Below are 19,931 nucleotides of genomic sequence, written 5' to 3'. Positions count from 1 at the left end.
ATTATAATCACTCGGATGGTTAACAATATCATTTATTTTTAATAATTATTTATAACTAAACACCGAGTGTCTGTTATTGTTGAATAATTTATCAAGAAAATGTACACAGTGTCAAAGGGACCTAGTAAAATAGTTGCGAAAACTCGTAGAGGTATTTATAATATCTCCTCGTGTCGAGATATTCAAGTTCAAAGTTTTATTTTATTTTTTTAAGTTGAATTAATAATATTGTTTTAAATTTTATTTAAGGAATTAGCCAAAATCTCGACAGACTTGATAGCTTGAGGGATCTTACCAGAAAATTGGATCCTACTGAAAAAGAATGCGATGATGAAATCGACCGGTATTATTTGTTAATCTTATTTCATTATTTGTTTATTTATAATTATTATATTTTAACTGTTGATTATTTTTTAAGTCATGCTCCAAAACCTGTTTTTAACATTAACGGGAAATCAAAAATTTCCTCACAAAGGCATAGGATGCAAGAGGTCATTACTCCTCAACACGAGGAACTAATTAAGTTTGTTTATGAGTGTAAGTCTATCAATAATATACCTAAATAAATTTTTTATATAAAAATTTATGAAAGATAAAAATAATTATTTTAGCTTGGAGTCAAGTAGGATGTACAGCCAACGGCCACAAGGATTTACATAACTCTGAACACCAACAACACCAGCAGCAGCAGCAGCAGCAGCAACAACAAGGAGAAGGTGATTATTATTGTAGTTTTTTTTTTTTTTTTTTTTTTTTTAAATTATTTTTGTAATTTATTATTTATTGTTTTAGATTTAATCACGTCTTTGTATTATAACGATGGTGAACCAAATGACATTCTTCAAGGTAAATATAATGTTATTAATAAGCGCACAAATAGCACTCAGTTATGTAATAAAATACGATGAATATATAATATATTGCTTTTCAGACTTCAAACCATTCGACCTGGAGTCTTGGTGGGGCAAAAGATTGTTCAACAACATCACAAAGTCTCTTTAAATTCTATAAAAATTTTTTAAAACTACAGTTTTAATAAAAGAAAAGAGAAAGAACGAATGGTTTTTTAAAAATGTGCATATTAACTTTTTAAATCAAGTATGAAAGAAAAAATATTAAATTTTCGTCAAGTTGAAAAACGGTGATTAGATTAATGAACATTTTATGTAATGTATAATCCCGAATATATAATAATGCCCAAAGTGTTTAGATATTAATGTCGCGGATATATACATTTATATTTCAGCTGTTGTTAGTATGATTATTGATGATGTTACTGTTAATGCAACGATTTATTGAAAGATTATGAGAAAAAGATTGTTAAATTAATTATTTAGTTGATCAATTTAGTGTACATATTATTATTATCATCATCATTTGAAAAATTGTTTTGCAGAATGAAAGTGAAGAGTATGAGAGAATGAAAGATAGTTAATTAATTTTTTCTATTGAAATTAAAATTAAAATAATAATAATAATAATCATAATAATCTACTCTCGCACACCAATAGAATATTTTATAATTTAGTGTATCTTTGTAGACTGATATTTTTTAAGATTGTTATAATATGTTCATTTGAAGAGGCTCTGTAATTATATCGATTAATTTATTTTTAATTGATTAATTATTAATCAGACAAAATAAATCATTTGTTAACAGAGATTTATTTATGTCTTGATTTGTAGTCCACATTTAAGTAGTGCAATAGTTTATATAGAGCCAGAGACCTGGACAAATTGTTATATATGAGTATAAATATATCTTTATATACCACCAAACGTTGTACATATAATACATACATTTTTTGTTAATTAACATTTTGTGTGAATAATTAATCATAAGAATATGTACAAAAAAAATATATATATATATTTAAGCAATTATAATGAATACAGTATTGGCCATCAGTTTAGGTCAGTGAAAATCAGTACTGACCTACAGAAGCTAACTTTTATCAGCTGTTTTTTTTTTTTTTTTTTCCATAAATATATCTATATGTATTTATATAAATTAATATACTTATATATATACAATAAAATATACCGAAAAGTTATGCAATGACCAGTAGCCTGTCGAAACTCACAGTCTCGTGTCTTGTATATATATATATATATATATATATATATATATATATAGGAAAGAAGAAAGAAAAAAAAAGTATATAACAGATCACAAGACACAGAACGACAGAGGTTATGTTCGATAAAATGTATTTATATAATAAATGTAAAAAAAAAAAAAAAAATAAAAAAAATTAGTAAATAATGCGGGTAATGAATAAGGTATACATAATTTAATATTTAATATTATTTTATTTAATAAATATTAATTTTAATGTTTATCAACTTGAATTAGTTATTTTTTAGCTGGCTGTTGATGACCTGAGGTACTATTAAAATAAAAATGTTTGAGTGTTTTTTAATTATTTATTAAAAAAACAAAGAAGGAATATAAAATCAGGATGATGAGGTGGTGACTTTCTTCTCTCTGAAGATTTAGTTTTATTATTTAATGACTTGAAATAATTATGAACGCAGTGATAGCGATGTGTACGTTTTGCGAGATCCATGGTCCAAGAGTGATATTTACAACTCAGACGTACAGGAGTTTTGAGGAGAAAGAGTCTATGAAAAAGGTGAGATTTTATGGGCCAAAACAAGTGATGCAACAAAGTTTAAATGTTTGTGATGACTTGAAAAATGAGTGTGATGGTTGTCATAGCCTGGGAAACGTTAAATATTTGAGTAATGAGCACGAAAGCAAAACATCATTTTTGTCAGCTAGACAACCACTTACTGAAGATATAAAATTTTTATTGGAACATGCTTGTATTAGGTAATTTTTTATTTTATAAAAGGAGTAATTTTTATTATTTTATTATTAAAATTGTTTGGGATTTAGGAGTTTAAGCTGTGAATTACATTTTGGTAAAGAGGGTATCTGTTATTTTGGTGATGAAAATCGAGGGCATGTATTGAGCCACGCTTTTACATTAAAAGATTCTCAAGTAATTCATTTTTATATAAATTTATATAAATTATTTAAAATACCATTGATTTTTTATTTTTAATAGATTAAAATTGAAAATTTTTTTAGGCTCGTGGAATAAGACGGTCGTGTAGTTTCATAGTATTTATGAAAGACAAACAGTTTCTCCTTAATATGTGGCCATTTTTTGTTGATAACCTTAAACAAATAATCCGTGAGCTTCAGGACTTTGCTGAGCGTAAATACAACTCTGATGAAGCTGAAAATCCTGAACGAGCTGGGCGATTATCTTCAGCCAGCGATAGATCGACCGGAAAAATTCCACGAGGTCTCTGCGAGATAACTAACGAGAAACATATTTTTATAAGAATCCACATGTGGTTAGTCTGGATTTTAAGTGCTGGGGCTCGACATCTTGTTGAAATTTGTCCAATTTCAAACCAAGATTTAGTTGAATCTCCTCTAACTTACAATTACCTAGCCCGAGATTTACAAAGTTTACAAGGCTTACAAGGCTTACAAGACTTACAAGGAAAAGTTGGTCGAACCACCGAAGGATCAACTTCAGCGTTTTTGCTTTGTAATCAGGATTTCAAACCCAGTCCAGAGTTTATTGAAATATCGAAAAATAAATTACCAACTTTTATTCTTCGTAATATAAAATCGTACTTGACTAAAGAACAATTCAGGCAGTTGCTGTATTCTAGTTTAACGGGAATTCAAATTCTTGTTCGTGGTCCCGAGGATAAAACTCTGGAGGCTCTCTACGCACTGAGTTCTTTGGTACCGCGAGCTTGTCGCCGTATAAACCATTTAAACCTCCAAAGTACCACCACCGAGTACAAAGACATAAACAATTGTAATTTTTTAGGTATAGACTCGTCAGTGGCTGTTCCAGTCTCTTGCTCGAATATCTGCAGACTGGACATTGTATCAGATAAACACCGAGACCAATTATCTTCAGATACAAACCCATGGTACATGGTTAAATGGTCTGGAGTGTTACCTAATAAACTTCCAACACTTTTAAATAAATTAGAAAAGTACTTGGACAATGATAAGCTTGATGAAGTTGTTATCAATAAACAATTATTAATTTTGCAACAAGAGTGGGCAAATATCGCTAAAATTTTACACACCATGCGTGGTAATGGGCATCACCGTAATGATCTTACTGGTCTGATAGTAAGCTTGGGAGCTGGATTACAAGATTACTCCCTTCTAGATTGTTGGTCGATGGGTTTACCTTCAAATCCTGCTTAGCAATAATTTAACATAATAACTATAAAACTCTATATGTGGTTATTTATTACACACAATATTTATTAACTTTAATAAAAGTATACTTGATCGATTTATTTTTTATATTTTAATTTTGATTATTACATTATTTATTAAGAATTTATATATTTATTATATTTGTGCCACTGGTAAATGAAAATGGTAATAATTGACTGGGTTTAAAAATAGTAAATAAGTAAAAATTGGTAATTGATTTTTTTTTTTTTTTTTTTTTTTTTTTTTTTTTAAATAAACAAAAAATATTTTCCAACCCGTGATTAAAAATTTTTCTAAATACTCTTGCTATTTATCATTCCTTTTTGAAAGAGTCTCGTATTACGTCAGATGTAGCTTTTGCGACTGTAATTTTAATTATTTTATAGATTAATATGTTAAATTACATGGTAAATATCTTTATAAATAAAAAAAAAAAAAATATTAATAATAATAATAATCATCACCGGTATCACGAGTCTTTGATATGAGATTATCAACATCCGGCTGATACTTGATGAATTTTGGTCTAATAAAACGGTGATAGAGAACAATGGAGCCATTGTATTCAAGTGGAACCATCAACCAAATGTAAAAAATGCACTAAAAATTAATAATAATAATAGAAAAATTTTATGTAATAAATATATTTTTAATTTAAAAAAAAAAAAAAAAAAAAAAAAAAAAAAAAAAAAGTACCTTAAAAAGCCAATACACCGGAAACCAGCACACGATGTACTCGGAGAAAAATTCAATAATGGTAAATACAGCAAAGACAACCCAATAGGTCAACCATTTGGTGTCATCCTCTTTACTTCGAGATTCAAGTGCCTTCATAGAACAATAGGCAGGATACACAAAGCCAATAATGTTACAAACTAGCTGTTGTCCGACTCCAATTACTAGGTACAGAGCTAAAAATCCTACTAAACCTAAAAAATAAATAAATAAATTATATCATAAATATTTGTCAGATTTTTAATTTTATTTATGACTTATGACTAATAGCGTTTGTTATAATTATAATAAAATATATTATGAAAAAATATAACCTTATACTGACCCAGAAATATGTAAAGCCGATCAATTCCAGTTTTAGCTTCTGCCATTGAAAATAATTTAGCCCACGGTTTACTTTCATCCTTTAAAGCATTTTCAATACTCTCTTTTGCTGCAGCAACTCGTGCCATTATTACTTAATTTACGTTTGGTGGAAAAAGTAAAAAAAAAAAAAAATAGAAATACAATAATTCACTTGGATTGACTAATTTTTTAATATTACTATAGTAAATAATATGATATTAAACGAGAGTTTTTAGTTTTTGCTGTGCAATTACCTTGAACACGCAGTTTAAATTCTAAAAATAATAAACTAGCGACACTTTGGTTGAAAACAGGAACTGATATATGTACATAATACCTTTCATCACGACATTTAATATATTCAAATGACACACAAATATATAAAAATGATATAATTACATTGGTCAATTTATTTTTATTAATTAAATATTTTTCTATTTATTAGTAATAATACTTTTATACGATGAATCTTTTTAATAAAACTATTTTTTTTTTTTTTTTTTTATTTCAAATTTTTGTGAGCAACAAACGACAATTAAAACTATAAAATTCTTCTCGCATGTAGTTGTAGTGACATAAATTTTAATATATATATATATATATATATAATGTAAATCATATAAATTCCCGAAAGGAGATGACGACAGAAATTCTGCGAGAAAAATCATGTTCGCAAGCCATATTTTTTATATGGGACGTAATTCTGATCCAATTATTTTTTTATTTTTTATTTATTAATTACAATAAATATATATTTTATTAATTTTCCATTGAATTTAGCGGATAAATAATTGACAGATAAAAGCAGATAAGAGATTATTGTTATTGTAATGGATAAAATTTTTTTTATATATTTATTAAAAATTCCATTCACAAACAATAATCTATTTCTTCAAGAGAATTTCTGAAAATAATAATATAATTTTTTTTTTTTTTTTTTTTTAATCCTAATAATTATTAAAATGTAAAATAATAATTTGAACATACATTCCACCGAAATTTAATTTTTCGGTATTGAGAGCAAGTTTTCTAATGTGTTTAATAGTAATAGCTGCTGCAATTTGAACTTCTGGGTCATCTGATCCAACAAGACGAAGTACATGCTGAAATTAAATATATAATATTTAAAATATATATTTAAAATAATATAATAAAATAATACCTTGATAACTCCACAAGTATGCATAGTAACGCAATTAAGTGGTTCCTTACTCAGATGATAAAAAGCAATACAAACACCTTTAAGGACATGTTTATTCTTACTATTAGCATAATTGACAAGAGGAGCTACGGCATTTAACCGACCAAACTCGTAATTATTACGATCCCACTCGCAGCAAAATGCAATCGCCAATGTAAGATTTGATCTTAAATGTTCATCTTCCTAAAAAATTAATTAATTACTTAATTATTATTATTATTATTATTATTATTATTATTATTATTATTATTATTATTATTATTATTATTATTAATAATTAAAATATATAAAAATAAAAATAATAATTACTGTATGTACAAGTTTTGCCAATTTTTTGACAACTCCATGATCGGTGAGAATACCAAGATTTTCTTGATTAACAGCAATTGCAGCAATTGTTGCACAAACAGCAGCTAAAACTTGGGTGTCATCGCTATCCAATATTGAGACAGTGAGTTCAAGACCACCTACAAAAGCTCGAACCATTTCTGGGGAATCTTTAGCATTTTTAATACAGGGTACAAGTGCTCTACAGGCGTTACGTTTTATAACATTACTCGGATGTTTTAGTAGTGACCAAACAAGTCGAACACCATCGAGCGAATGAGATGGATCATTTATAACATCCATGCATTGTTCATCTTCAGCGCATTCTTTTATTACCAAGGGTAAATTTTCTAAAAGAGGCTCATATGTTCCACTTAATAATCTAATCTGTAAAAATAAAATGTTGTTTATTTATAATATTTTTTTTTTTTTTTTTTTTTTTTTTTTTTTTTTAAATATTAATAGATACCAATTTTGGAAGACCATTATTAATTCTCAAGACATGCCTATTAGCTGGATCTATACAGCACTCTGCTAAAGCACCGACAACATTCGCAAGAACTTGATCATCTTCATTTTCTTCTAAAAGTGGAACTAGTGAGGCTACTAAGCTGTTTTGATTAAATCTCGATACATTTTCGGGACTGATTGCGCACTTCCAAATAGCTCCAGTTACTGCTGCGAGAAGATTTTTATTTGATCTAATGTTATCCGATTGAATTAAGCGACAAAGAGGATCCAGCCCTCCTGACTGTCGTACCATATCACGAGTTAGTTTATTAGCAGCACATTTGTAAATTGCTAAAGCGCAATTTTCTTCGAGTTTCAGACGATCTTTCTCACTACGACTGGCTTCTTCACTGGTCTTTTTTTCATTCTGAGCATCTAACTCGGGAGACAAAGATGATTCAACGGTATGGCTGCTTTTATGGTGATTTACTAGAATTTTTTTGTATTTAATACTAGCAGCCTCGCTGTCACAAAGATGACGAACTATTTCAGATATTATTCCTATTTGTTCAAACGCCAAGCGAAATACTTTCTATAAATTAAAAATAATAATAATAATAATAATAATAATAATAATAATAATAATAATAATAATAATCCGATCACCCATCTGCTTTACATGGATGATCTGAAGCTATATAGTGCTGATGAAGATCATCTACAAGCAGCCCTCAACATCGTAGCAGAGTACACACGAGATGTCGGAATGTCTTTTGGGTTGGACAAGTGTGCGGTCGTACATCTGGCGAGGGGTAAGTGCTCTGATACTGGTGATGATGTCGAATTAGTGGATGGGAGCGTCTTAAGCCAATTAGACGCCGGGGAGTTGTATAGATATCTAGGAATGGAAGAGCACCGCATGCATGCGGTCTCTGAAGTCCGAACAACTCTCAAGAGCGAGTATGTTAGGAGACTCCGGAAAATTTGGTCCTCCGAACTTTCCGGCAAAAACAAAGTCTCAGCTACTAACATGCTCGCTGTCCCAGTCTTACTATACTCTTTCGGTGTCCTGAAATGGACCCGAAAGGATTTACGAGATCTCGACATCAAAACCCGTAAGATCATTAATATGAATCGGAGCATGCACCCCAATTCATCAGTCGCCAGATTATACCTCTCCCGGTCCATCGGTGGGAGAGGTTTGCAGAGTTTGGAGCGGCTTCACGACCGTTTGGTCCTGGGTTTAACTCACGAAGTTGTCAATTTCACTGCAGACGAGGATGACTTTCTTATGCAAATTGTACATAAACATGAAAATGCGCATAAGGGGTCATTCTTGTATAAGGCAGCAATATATGCGGCAAGAACCCTTGGTCTTGGAGAAATAAACGCTCTTATGGAACTCCGAAAGGAGGAATTTAAGAGCGTCATCAGGAACGCCGAGGAAAAACTACTCCTTGGCGAACTGATGGACAAGTCCATGCACAGCGTGTTCTTTAAACACGTGCGTGATCATGGCTTGTCCATCCAGCTGACGTTTTCCTTCTTAAAGTCAGCGAGCCTGATGTCCGAGACTGAAGGGTTCATATTTGCCTGCCAAGATGGTGTCATTAACACTCTTGAGTACCGTAGCAAGGTGCTCCAGGTGCAGCTTCCGGACACGTCCTGTAGGAGGTGTAGACAACATCCGGAGACGCTTATGCACCTTTTGTCGGCATGTCCAGTGCTGGCGAGAGGTGCATATATCCAGCGTCACAATGCTGCCCTGAGAGTACTGTACTACTATCTTCGTCATTGCTACGGTATTGACGTGACACCAGTGCTGCCTTATTTGCCAGGAGATATTCCCCAGGTTGTTGAGAATGACAGTTGCAAAATTTATTGGAACATGCCATTTGCAACAACCCGGCGGATAGATCACAACAAACCTGATATTGTGCTCTTCGACAAGGCCACTCATGACATTTATGTCATTGAGTTCTCGGCCCCGGCTGAATACAACATCTCAGCCAAAGAAGAGCACAAAGACAAATATATCAGGATCTCCTGTTTGAAATTGGTAAACTTTACCCAGGTTACCGTGTCAAGCTTGTCGTCCTGATTGTTGGCGTCCTAGGAGGGATGAAGCAGTCTTTTGTATCCTCACTTGCCAAAGTTCCAGCTTGCTCATCAAAAGCTGAGTTCTTGGCAGTTAGGATGCAGAAGGCTGTTTTACTTGGTTCTCTCCGTCTCTTAAGGGAAATGACTTTGGCCTGCTGTGATCACTAACCGCCTTGTTGTGCGGAGTGGTCCAGCAGTAACGGACGGAGCTCAGGCTGGGCCCTCGGAGAATCGGACTCCGGGGATAACCCCCCTGAGCATTTAATAACAAAATAATAATAATAATAATAATTATTATTATTATTATTATTATTATTATTATTATTATTATTATTATTATTATTATTATTAAATATAAAAAATAATCATAATTAAGATATATTTACTAAATCAGCACATTGCTGTATTGCTCCCATTATAGGAATAATAAGCTCGATATGAGTAGACTGAAGAAAACGGCTCATGAAAAAAACTACACCGTGTTTTCTAAGTTGTTCTTTTATTTTTGGACTGCTGCTTAAAGAATTTAAAACTTTAGCACAAGCTATAGCTACTGCGATATGTTGACGTTCGTTATCATTAAGCTGATCTGGATTTCGTCGCAAAACATTGTCAGGAACGTCCATAGCGTCTAACTGCAATTTTTTAGTACAAAAAAATTAATGTATAATGAATAAAAAATAAAAATTTAAATAATAACATAGAGAAAAAAATAAAATAGTTATACTATTAAAGCGATTCCAGAACGGCAACGAATTTGTTTTCTAGCTTTGCGCATCATAGCAATACTGGCCATTGTTTCAGCAGTTAAAATTCTAACATCTCTGGCTGGATGTTTAAGCAGGTCAATAAGAGGTAATACAATTCCTAAGTCAATTAAATACTGACGTGTCTCCGAGCAGTACCCTATTTGTGATAAAACCCCGAGTGATCCTAATTGGCATTTAACATCTTTTGTTTCTAGAAGATTTACCAAAACTTCTAAACCGCCCATTTCACGTATTGCTCGTTGAGTTGTCTTAATAAAATCATTAATAAAATTATTATTATTATTATTATTATTATTATTATTATTATTTATTACGCACCCGATTAGATAGATTAAAATTTTTCAAAAGACAAAGAGCAACTGTTGTAGCGGTTTGATTTCCAGCTTTTATGTACTTGATGAGTTTCTGCAATTGCCAAAACTCCGAAGCATGCTCTGGCGTTTCATCTTTTACAAAAGGTGTTTCTTCATCGCTTCCTGATTCTGGTTCATCATCAGAACTATCTTCTTCAGCGGTTTCGTCAATTAAACAATGTCGGGGAGGTCCATTCATTTTTTCATCTAAATTTTGGCTTCTTATTGATGATCTTTTTTCCGATTGGATCAGTGTTTTTTGTTCAATCTCAAAAGTTGTCAACTTTTTCTTTGTACGATTAATCCCTTTTGTTGCCGACATATTTCATGGATATAATGATGATGATTAAAATTTCAAATTTTTAATATATATATATATATATATATATATATATATATATATATATATATATATATATATATATATATATATATATATATATAATCAAAATCCGTATAATAAATGATAAAAATAATTTTTAAGTTTTACTTTGCTGCACAACTTGACAATACCGATTTATTTAAGAGTCTGGTTAATAATATTCACAAATTTACGGTTTTAAATAATAAGAAAGTAAGGTATTGATTTCACAAACCCTTGACAATTTTGCTGCGGTATTTACATAGCTGTCATGATACAAAGTTTGATCAATTCTTTATGGTCTCCTTTAAAATTTCGTAATAATAGCTGATAAAATTTAAGAAAAGAAAAATAATTAATAAAATAAACAGAAGAATAATGATTTAAAATTATTAATAAGTACGGATATTATGTTTTTTTTTTTTTTTATCATATAAGTATCTATAATGATCTCAGTAAATCGACTTTTGATTGCGATCCCCTCTCTGTATCAGATCAGATACTTATAAATTAATTTACATATATAACGTTTACTGAGAAAAATAATAATAATAATGTTTAAAGAAACAAATATATATAAAAAACGTGTTATTGACTAACATTATAAAAATAATAATAAATAAATCAGTGGACTAACACACCCAGCGCTGTGTATATATTAATATTAAGTGAATAAGGTTATATATATATATATATATATATAGTATTAAAATTTAATAATCGATGGCTGCTATTTTATCTCGCAGAATTCGTTTGACATGGACTTTGAACTGTAAAATACTAGCCACTGACTTTGGAAGTGACAATTCAATAAAAGCCATGGAGTCAACGAGCTGTTTCATTGGCAAAGAGGATAATCATAATGGTATTTTGGTGGATTCTACCAAAGAACCCTGCTTAGTTGATGATGTTGTCAATCGTTTGAGAGGTATATTATAATATTATAAATGATATAAAAATTTATTTAAATATTTATACAGTGTTAGGTATTTAATTGAATTATTTTTCAGCTTCTCTTACTAACTGGAGCAAAAACAAAAAAAAAACAGTTTGGTTTCGGGTCGAAAGAAATGATGCCGACTGGATTCCACTTTTGGTTAAAGAAGGATTTTTATTTCACCATGTTAAAGAACAATTTGTAACATTGTATCGCTGTTTAACGTCTGATAAAAATATTCCTCCTTATGCTCATACAAATTTAGGCGTAGGAGGTTTTGTAATAAATGATAAAACTAATGAGGTATTGGTTATTAAGGAAAATTATTTTAATAAAGCTTTTAATAGAGCTACCAGGTGGAAATTACCAGGGGGATATGTCGAACCAGGTAAATAAAATAAAAAAATAATAATAGTTTAATATCCCTAAATATTATATCTTTAGGTGAAAATATACCTGAAGCTGTTGAAAGAGAAGTATTCGAAGAAACTGGAATTAAAGCCAAATTTAAATCTCTTGTGGGATTTAGACACGCGCATAATTATGCCTTTGGATGCAGTGATATTTATTTCGTAGCAAGATTAGTTCCTGAAACATTAGAAATAAATAAATGTACCCAAGAAATAGCCGAAGCTGTTTGGATGAAAGTAAAATTGATTTTTTTTTTAAATTATATAATAATTAATTTCTTTATTTAATGTAATTTTATTTTATTTTATTTTATTTTATTTCATGTCAAGCTGGAAGACTATACAAACAGTCCAGATGTTTATAGATTAAATCGATTTATTGCCAAAAAAATGATTGAATTGTTAAACAGTAATATGGAAATCGGATTAATTAATGGTGAGCGACCAAATTCAACCGAGCCGATTTGGATTTATGTAATAACTAATCAAGACGATAATAAAAAAAGATTTATTACCTGTTAAAATAAATAAATAGAGATATTTAAAATTTTAAAGGGACAAAATAGGTATTGAATTTTGTTATATATGAAAATAATTGCTGTTTTTATTTTTTAAATCAACTATAATTAATTTTATATTAGAATTAGATAATTTTAAATAAATTAATGATATATTTATGTATATTTTTTTGTTAAATAAAATTATTATTCTTGATACAATAAACTTTTAGATAATTAAAATTTTTTTTGTCATATATTATTAATAAAATTTAATGTCAGTAGATGGGGCGGTTAGTCTCGAGCTAAAATGACTAAAATAATGTGTGTGAAGTAACTGTGTAGTAAGTATATTGTATGTATTATATGTATAATGTATATAATAAGTGTATATTTATAAACAAAGTGTACAACAAAGAGAAAAGTTATATATATGATCTTGCATAGGATTTTCTGTTTCTGGTGATAATTAATAAAAGTAAATAAATAAATAAGAAAAACAGTAAATCTGTAATAAATATAATTAAAAAAGAGAGTTGATCAAATATAAATAAAAAAAGGCCAGTGGTGGGTAAATGCGGGATAAACGTCACAGAGAATTAATACGTCGCAGAGAAATTTGCGGCGGGTAGTAAATTGGGCGGTGCTGCTGATTGCTGCAGCACATAATAATAAATAAATAAATAAATAAATAAATAAATAGTAAACATGAGTAAAATGTATTCAACTGCCAATTTGACAGACAAGGAGCTCAAAGAACAAGGAAATCGATTATTTAGTCTTCACAAGTACGAGGATGCTGCTAATTGTTACTCAAAAGCTATTGTAAGTAAATGTAATAAAAATATTTTTTTTTTTTTTTATAGATTATTTTATATTTTTATAAAATATTTTTTAGATTAAAAATCCAGCACAAGCGCCATACTTTACAAATCGCGCTCTGTGTCATTTGAAACTTAAAAGATGGGAATCTTCATGTCAAGATTGTCGCCGTGCTTTAGACATGGATCCATGTTTGGTTAAGGGTCATTTTTTTTTAGGCCTAGCACTTTTAGAACTAGAGGCGTTTGATGAAGCAATAAAACATCTCCAGCGTGGTAAATTATTATTATTATTATTATTTTTTTTTTTTTTTTTTATTATTAATATTTTAATTTTAATTAATATATTTATTTACTGTAAAAATAAAAATAAATGTATGACATTTTTAGCTGTCGATTTAGCCAAAGAACAAAAGCTCAATTACGGTGATGATATGACAAGTGTATTGAGGCAAGCTCGTAAACGACGTTTTCAATTGAAAGAAGAGCAGCGACTTGCTCAGGATATTGAACTACAAACTTATTTGAATCAACTGATTTTGGAGGATGCCGAACGACAAATGGCAACTCTCAACGAACAAATAATAAGATCAGCCAGTGAAAAAAGTTATTGTCAAGACTCGATTGACGACAGAGTAAACAAAATTACTGACGCCGAGTCATCAGCAACAACAACAACAACAACAACAACAACAACAACAACAACAACAACAACAACAACAACAACAGCAACAGCAACAGCAACAGCAACAACTGCACAAGCCATGTCTATTAAAAGACAGGAAATAGAGAGTAAAAAAGAGACTGCTATTACTCATCTCAATGATCTTTTTGCAAAAGTTGATGAGAGACGAAGAGTAAGTTATTTATTATTTATTATTAATTAATATTATTATTAATATTATTTTTATTTTTTAGAAACGAGAAGTTCCAGATTATTTATGTGGAAAAATAAGTTTTGAAATACTTCAAGAACCAGTAATTACACCCAGCGGTATAACTTATGAACGTAAAGATATTGAGGAACATTTACAGCGAGTTGGTCATTTTGATCCTGTCACTCGCGTACGTCTTACTCAAGATCAATTAATCCCAAATCTGGCGATGAAAGAAGTTGTCGATGCTTTCTTACAAGATAATGAATGGGCATTAGACTATTAATAAATATTTTTAATAAAACTGGTCATCATTTTTTTAGTTACTAGTTTTTTTGTAAGGATGATTAACTCGATCTCATGTAATTCCGTCCTCGATACGTTGTAACATGAATCGAGTATTGATATTCGTATCTATGTAAAATAAATTTTATTATATTATATATTATAATAAACGTCTGTAATCATACGATAAAATTAACTATAAAATAGTTTATTTTACGGGAAAAAAATTTTTACATTTTATCTTATGGTGACTTTTTTATCTTTTACAAAAAATGGAGTAAGAACGATTCGAGTTATTGAAATTGCTACAATTGGAGGTATCATCCATTGATAATCTGCAATATTTTTTGATTGTGCGATCCAGAGTAAAATACAACCGACTATCCTCTGGAACATTGCAATTGTTCTTAACCGAAATTTATTGTCTTGAGGAATAGGCGGAGAAATTTTTACCAAACCTAGAGAACCCCACCCAGTCAAAACAATCCAGCAGATATACATGGTGGTATCTTCTGTTGTTAATCGAGTTTCATAACTAAAAAAATAAACACACATATATGTATATATTTTGATTTTAATAATAATAATAATTTACCTAAAGTTTTTAGCCCACACAAGAGTGGTTGGTATCGCAGATATAGATGTCAGATACCATATCATGAACAACAACAGATGATTAATGATATTTGTTGTTGGATTTACGTCATTTCGAGGACCACTTTTAGTTATTTTGACCTGTTTATCTAAAGGTTTTTTTTTTATTTTTTTTATAAATCCACGCAGTGTCGCCATGAATAATTCTTCTATATAATCTTCGTACATTTTTGTTAACTTTAAAAAGTATATTACTACTGAAAGAAGCATAGCTACTGCTGCACAACTACTAGATATTATTATAAAGAGTAATAAAGTTGCAATAAAAGGTAAATGGTCAAACCATTGTCGTATTAACCACCCGTACCACACAGCAGGAAATCTAGCGAGTGCTCTGGCAAGAAATCTGTTGAGAAATATAAATGTTTTTTTATTTTTATTTATTTATTTTTTTTTTTTTATTTTATAAAAAAAAAAAAAAAAAAAAAACATATTACCTTGCTGTGACATTATGAACTATTGAACCTGAGAAAATGATGGCGCAACAGGTAGCAATAGACAGGACCATCAACAAACCCATCGCTATAAAAATTTCAAAATAAATCTCTGAATAAACTACCAGTCCAGTAGTCAATCCCACTGTGAAAAATACTTTATTATTGTCATTATCCATTCTAGTAGCGACTATCAACAATAACAATCCTAATGCTGTTGGATATAACCGAAACCACCGATCTCTAACGAAATTACCAAATCTGTCAATCAGTCCGGCTTTCTCAATTTTAAATTTATACGTAAAATTAGGATCTAAAGTGATAATAATTTTTACAATATGATCCGCCAGGTAGTCACTGTTCATTTGCATCCTCAAAAGCTGGGACTTTCCAATATCTTTTTCAGTTAACGTATAAAACTCTGTAATACACAATTTTGTTGAGTTCCAGGACTCTTTAACTTGAATAATAAGATAAACCGCCATGTCTTGACCGTTTACAGATTCCAGTATAAAATTAATAGCGTCAGGTACTTTAACATCGAGGTGCCATCTCAAATTTCCAGATTGAGTATTTATCACCGTTTTGTAGTTACCAGCTAATACTGTTTTTAACGGTGAAGGTAGCCAGGAAATTCCCGATCCGTCAATAAATGATGTTCTTTTTTCCAAAGAGTAAAGATCTGTATCAACAGTTACAAAATTTTTTTTATCACCTTCAATGATAGTAGGAATCTTGATGACAATGTGGGTAAATTCATATGAAATTTCATATAAATTCAAGTCCAGGGTTTTTCGTTGTCGAAAATAAGGATCGGGAGACAGTCTTGTCAGATTGATAAGATTTATTCCTGACTTGCATATTTTTTCAGATGTTTTATCACTAATAATAAGCACAGTGCAAGCAAAAACCCAGTCTGGAGTATCCAAATTTATTGCGTCGATACTGAGAAAATTGTAAGAAAATTTGTCTACTGGAATTGGAATCATCAAATAGATTATTGATGATTGATTTTTAATTTACCACCCTTTGGTTGTTTGTCATTACTGTTGTAAGAAAATTGGGGCCCAGTCACTTGAATCCACCTTCCTTCCCTAATTCGATAAAATTAACTTGCGGTTGAAAGTTTATTTTGGTTAAATATTTACCGGCAAATCTATTTTCCAAGTGATACCTCAGAGCTTTTAATTTCATTTCTCGTTGAGAATATATCTTTGGAATTCGTTTAGTAGTATCTACAGAGTCAAAAGCCCTCTAATAATTGCAATTATCAGCTGCTTACACCAGAGAATTGATAAATGATCCTGGGCTCGCCAAACATTTGGAATCGCGGTCGAGAGAATGTTAAGATCGGCAATAGGATCTAAAATTTGAGAACAAGTGACTAGAAGATCTCGTGATCCACCGCCGATAGAGACTATACTGACACTATTTTGGAGACGCTTTCTCCTTTCCTGGTTGTTAATGTATTGATAAAAGTTCGCGGAGGTCTGGTCAAACCCAATGTTAGGAGTATGAGGACTTGCAAGAGTTATCAGAATACTTGCTGGACTAGATGTTTCATTGGAATTATGTTGGAGCAGAACCGATTTACCAATTATTCCACCCATCGAGTGCCCGATTAAAATAACTTGATCGAGTTTTTCCTCGTAGAGAGACAGAATTTTTTTGATGCAGTGTTGCGTAAATACTGTTTGTTCTTGTAAAATACCTGTTGATATTTTTAAATAATATTAATACTAATATTACTTGGTAATAATAATTCATTTAAAAAAAAAAAAAAAAAAAAAAAAATTACCTCCATAGAGAGCTGAAAGACTTTTAGCAAATGATATTGTAAAATAATCAAAATGAAAGGGTGTTCTACGTTTTAAACTCATCCTTAAACTTATAGAAGCAAGAGACCTAACTAAAATGAAAAAATTACTAATAATAATAATAATAATAATAATAATTACTTATATTACAATTACAATAAAAATTATTATAGTCACCTTGTTCATGTGAGCCGGCATTCCCAGGAATAAATAAAACCGGAATCCCTGTAAATTTCATCCTCCGTAATTTCTCAGTAGCATAACCTTCTCCGTAAGCATACAGACCCCATTTATTGAATTTATTTTCAATTTCATTGTCTAATTTTATTCGCTGTTAAAAAAATATTTTAAAAAAATCAATTTTATTGTTGATGTTTATAAATTAAACTTACCACATACTGAGGATATTCAAACATGTAAGTCATGTCACAATTGTTTGGTTTTAGATCAGTGACATAATTGGCAACTCCAAAAAGATATAATCCAAAAGAAATTAGACAGAGTAATAAAAATGAAATATAAATAATTATTTTTCTCATTTTGTAAATTTTTATTTATTTATTTATTTTTTTTTTTCATCCAACAAAACTTAATACTTTTTATTAATTATTTTCTTCAAATATTTATTATTGTCAATTTATAAAATATTTATTGTTATTTTTAAAATATGATTGTAGTATTTACAGTAATTATTTTATTTAAATAATAAATTATTAATTCTGATTTATATTTAATTTTCTAATATTTCACAAGACACTACCTATTATACTTCAATGTATATATTATTTAAAAATAAAATAAAACTTATTATTATTGTAATCTACTGTTCTGAATCAGCTGATGAAGCTTGCAACATATCATCTGATGGTTAAAGAAGAAAACATTAATAATATATATATATATATATTATATATAAATTTTTATTGGTAAAAAAGAATTTTAATAATTAATTCAATCATTTAATTACATAATGAATATATGTATAAATAAAAAATGATGAAATGTATAAATAAATGTCGAAAAAATTAAATTTATTCTTTAGCATCTTCTTTAGATACTGAAAATGGCTCAGTAACATCTTCGACTCCACAGTCGGCAATTATTATGTCTTGTACAGGCTTGTCGTTGTGTCCAGTGGTAGTTTTTTCGACTTTCTTTACTACTTTCTGTAAAATAATTAAAACGATAGTTATAATTATTAAGAATAATGATAAAAAATTATTTTCTTACCATTCCTTCGATAACTTTGCCGAATACGACGTGTCTACCGTCCAGCCAAGGAGTTTTTACAGTAGTGATGAAAAATTGTGATCCGTTAGTATCTTTACCAGCGTTGGCCATTGACAACCATCCGGCTCCGTAATGCTTCAGCTTGAAGTTTTCATCCTCGAAACGATCTCCGTAGATACTTTTTCCTGTAGTTTTAGATAACAGAATTTTTATATAATTATATTAAACTACCCAGAATAATATAAAAAATACTTTTGTATTATTTAGTTGCTTCTATTATTATATACTACTAGCGCAGTATTAAATCCTAAATATGTATATATACATTCGTTATAATAATAATAATAATAATAATAATAATAATAATAATAATAATAATAATAATAAATAAATAAAAAGTAAAAGTTGTTTACTACCTCCTGTACCGTCTCCTTTTGTAAAGTCACCTCCTTGGATCATAAAGTTTTCAATTACACGGTGGAATTTGCTTCCTTTGTAGCCTTGGCCTTTTTCTTTTTTTTGCCAACTCAACAAAGTTTTTCACTGTCTTAGGGACTGTATTACCGAAAAGACCAATTCTAACCCTACCAAGATCCTCATCGCCTCGTTTTAGGTCAAAGTACACCTAAAAAAATTTTTAAACAACTTTTAAATTAACACAACTCATAGTATTAATGATGATAATAATTATTGACAATTACTTACTACTTGGGTAACTTTAGGTCCTTTCGTGGTTTTATCATCGGCACTGACGTTTCCCAGTAATGCCGACAATCCAAAAATAAATAATAAAAATAAAAGCTTCATTGTGATACTCTACTAATTAGCTGAGACCACAGGTGAACGGTATGAATGCTTCAAATGTACTAGCGGTAATAACAAAATCTCAGATTTACAGATTTATTACAATGATCGTCCGTATCTTGAACCACGTTGCACTGTCCTTTGTAAGTTATCTCAGTTATTTTTTTTTCTCCCGCAAATTGCTCCTGTGTATCGTGCTGTCTTTTTTTATAACGTGGAGAGACGTGATAGGTCGCTAGTTGCTTCTTTGACTTTTAT

The 19,931-nt window shown here is 29.8% G+C and overlaps 7 protein-coding genes across 11 annotated transcripts; 3 read left to right on the top strand and 4 right to left on the bottom strand.

The window, feature by feature from the left end:
- Positions 1-6: 6 nt before the first annotated feature.
- LOC141538562 (folliculin-like) lies at positions 7-4,347 on the top strand. Of its 3 annotated transcripts, XM_074260117.1 has the most exons (7): positions 7-151; positions 250-343; positions 419-537; positions 612-716; positions 793-846; positions 932-2,283; positions 2,357-2,405. In XM_074260117.1, exons 1-6 carry the CDS (start codon positions 100-102, stop codon positions 1,000-1,002), a joined length of 495 nt encoding a protein of 164 aa, XP_074116218.1. In that variant the 5' UTR covers positions 7-99; the 3' UTR covers positions 1,003-2,283; positions 2,357-2,405. The 3 variants fall into 3 exon arrangements, with proteins under 3 accessions (XP_074116218.1, XP_074116217.1, XP_074116216.1); XM_074260116.1 differs by lacking the exons at positions 7-151; positions 250-343; positions 419-537; positions 612-716; positions 793-846 and adding exons at positions 2,903-3,008; positions 3,098-4,347 and having other exon boundaries at positions 2,034-2,283; positions 2,368-2,836; XM_074260115.1 differs by lacking the exons at positions 7-151; positions 250-343; positions 419-537; positions 612-716; positions 793-846 and adding exons at positions 2,903-3,008; positions 3,098-4,347 and having other exon boundaries at positions 2,035-2,283; positions 2,357-2,836.
- On the bottom strand, positions 4,311-5,572 carry LOC141538565 (receptor expression-enhancing protein 5). The gene is made up of 4 exons (XM_074260120.1): positions 5,328-5,572; positions 4,964-5,196; positions 4,732-4,867; positions 4,311-4,630 (listed from the first exon to the last, which is right to left on the bottom strand). Exons 1-4 carry the CDS (start codon positions 5,452-5,454, stop codon positions 4,581-4,583), a joined length of 546 nt encoding a protein of 181 aa, XP_074116221.1. The 5' UTR covers positions 5,455-5,572; the 3' UTR covers positions 4,311-4,580.
- A 118-nt stretch (positions 5,573-5,690) lies between these two features.
- On the bottom strand, positions 5,691-11,318 carry Gudu (Armadillo repeat-containing protein gudu). 2 transcript variants are annotated; one of them, XM_074260113.1, is made up of 9 exons: positions 11,039-11,318; positions 10,514-10,854; positions 10,153-10,443; positions 9,812-10,060; positions 7,345-7,917; positions 6,858-7,262; positions 6,510-6,731; positions 6,335-6,450; positions 5,691-6,251 (listed from the first exon to the last, which is right to left on the bottom strand). In XM_074260113.1, exons 2-9 carry the CDS (start codon positions 10,745-10,747, stop codon positions 6,218-6,220), a joined length of 2,124 nt encoding a protein of 707 aa, XP_074116214.1. In that variant the 5' UTR covers positions 10,748-10,854; positions 11,039-11,318; the 3' UTR covers positions 5,691-6,217. The 2 variants fall into 2 exon arrangements, with proteins under 2 accessions (XP_074116214.1, XP_074116215.1); XM_074260114.1 differs by having other exon boundaries at positions 11,145-11,318.
- A 128-nt stretch (positions 11,319-11,446) lies between these two features.
- Positions 11,447-12,979, top strand: LOC141538564 (uncharacterized). Of its 2 annotated transcripts, XM_074260119.1 has the most exons (5): positions 11,447-11,586; positions 11,656-11,837; positions 11,920-12,234; positions 12,291-12,493; positions 12,587-12,979. In XM_074260119.1, exons 2-5 carry the CDS (start codon positions 11,729-11,731, stop codon positions 12,776-12,778), a joined length of 819 nt encoding a protein of 272 aa, XP_074116220.1. In that variant the 5' UTR covers positions 11,447-11,586; positions 11,656-11,728; the 3' UTR covers positions 12,779-12,979. The 2 variants fall into 2 exon arrangements, with proteins under 2 accessions (XP_074116220.1, XP_074116219.1); XM_074260118.1 differs by lacking the exon at positions 11,447-11,586 and having other exon boundaries at positions 11,594-11,837.
- A 190-nt stretch (positions 12,980-13,169) lies between these two features.
- Stub1 (STIP1 homology and U-box containing protein 1) lies at positions 13,170-14,786 on the top strand. Its single transcript, XM_074237463.1, has 4 exons — positions 13,170-13,578; positions 13,652-13,850; positions 13,965-14,431; positions 14,493-14,786. The coding sequence occupies exons 1-4, from the start codon at positions 13,462-13,464 to the stop codon at positions 14,733-14,735; spliced, it is 1,026 nt and encodes a 341-aa protein (XP_074093564.1). The 5' UTR covers positions 13,170-13,461; the 3' UTR covers positions 14,736-14,786.
- A 140-nt stretch (positions 14,787-14,926) lies between these two features.
- Pgap1 (GPI inositol-deacylase) lies at positions 14,927-18,375 on the bottom strand. Its single transcript, XM_074237462.1, is given in 9 exon segments — positions 14,927-15,269; positions 15,330-15,734; positions 15,826-16,847; positions 16,850-16,918; positions 16,921-17,072; positions 17,075-17,533; positions 17,621-17,731; positions 17,817-17,970; positions 18,032-18,375. Coding segments are annotated over 9 exon segments (2,817 nt in total). The 5' UTR covers positions 18,179-18,375; the 3' UTR covers positions 14,927-14,971.
- A 151-nt stretch (positions 18,376-18,526) lies between these two features.
- Ppib (peptidylprolyl isomerase B (cyclophilin B)) lies at positions 18,527-19,900 on the bottom strand. Its single transcript, XM_074237464.1, is given in 5 exon segments — positions 18,527-18,805; positions 18,870-19,054; positions 19,286-19,388; positions 19,390-19,494; positions 19,575-19,900. Coding segments are annotated over 5 exon segments (630 nt in total). The 5' UTR covers positions 19,677-19,900; the 3' UTR covers positions 18,527-18,670.
- Positions 19,901-19,931: the final 31 nt, after the last annotated feature.

The sequence above is a fragment of the Cotesia typhae genome, unplaced genomic scaffold (assembly GCF_013202065.1).
Source record: "Cotesia typhae breed Kobodo isofemale line unplaced genomic scaffold, CoteBio_Ctyphae contig_22, whole genome shotgun sequence".
NCBI classification, from domain to species: domain Eukaryota; kingdom Metazoa; phylum Arthropoda; class Insecta; order Hymenoptera; family Braconidae; genus Cotesia; species Cotesia typhae.
The sequence above is the reverse complement of the archived record's forward strand: the minus strand, read 5'-3'. Positions and strand labels throughout refer to the sequence as shown.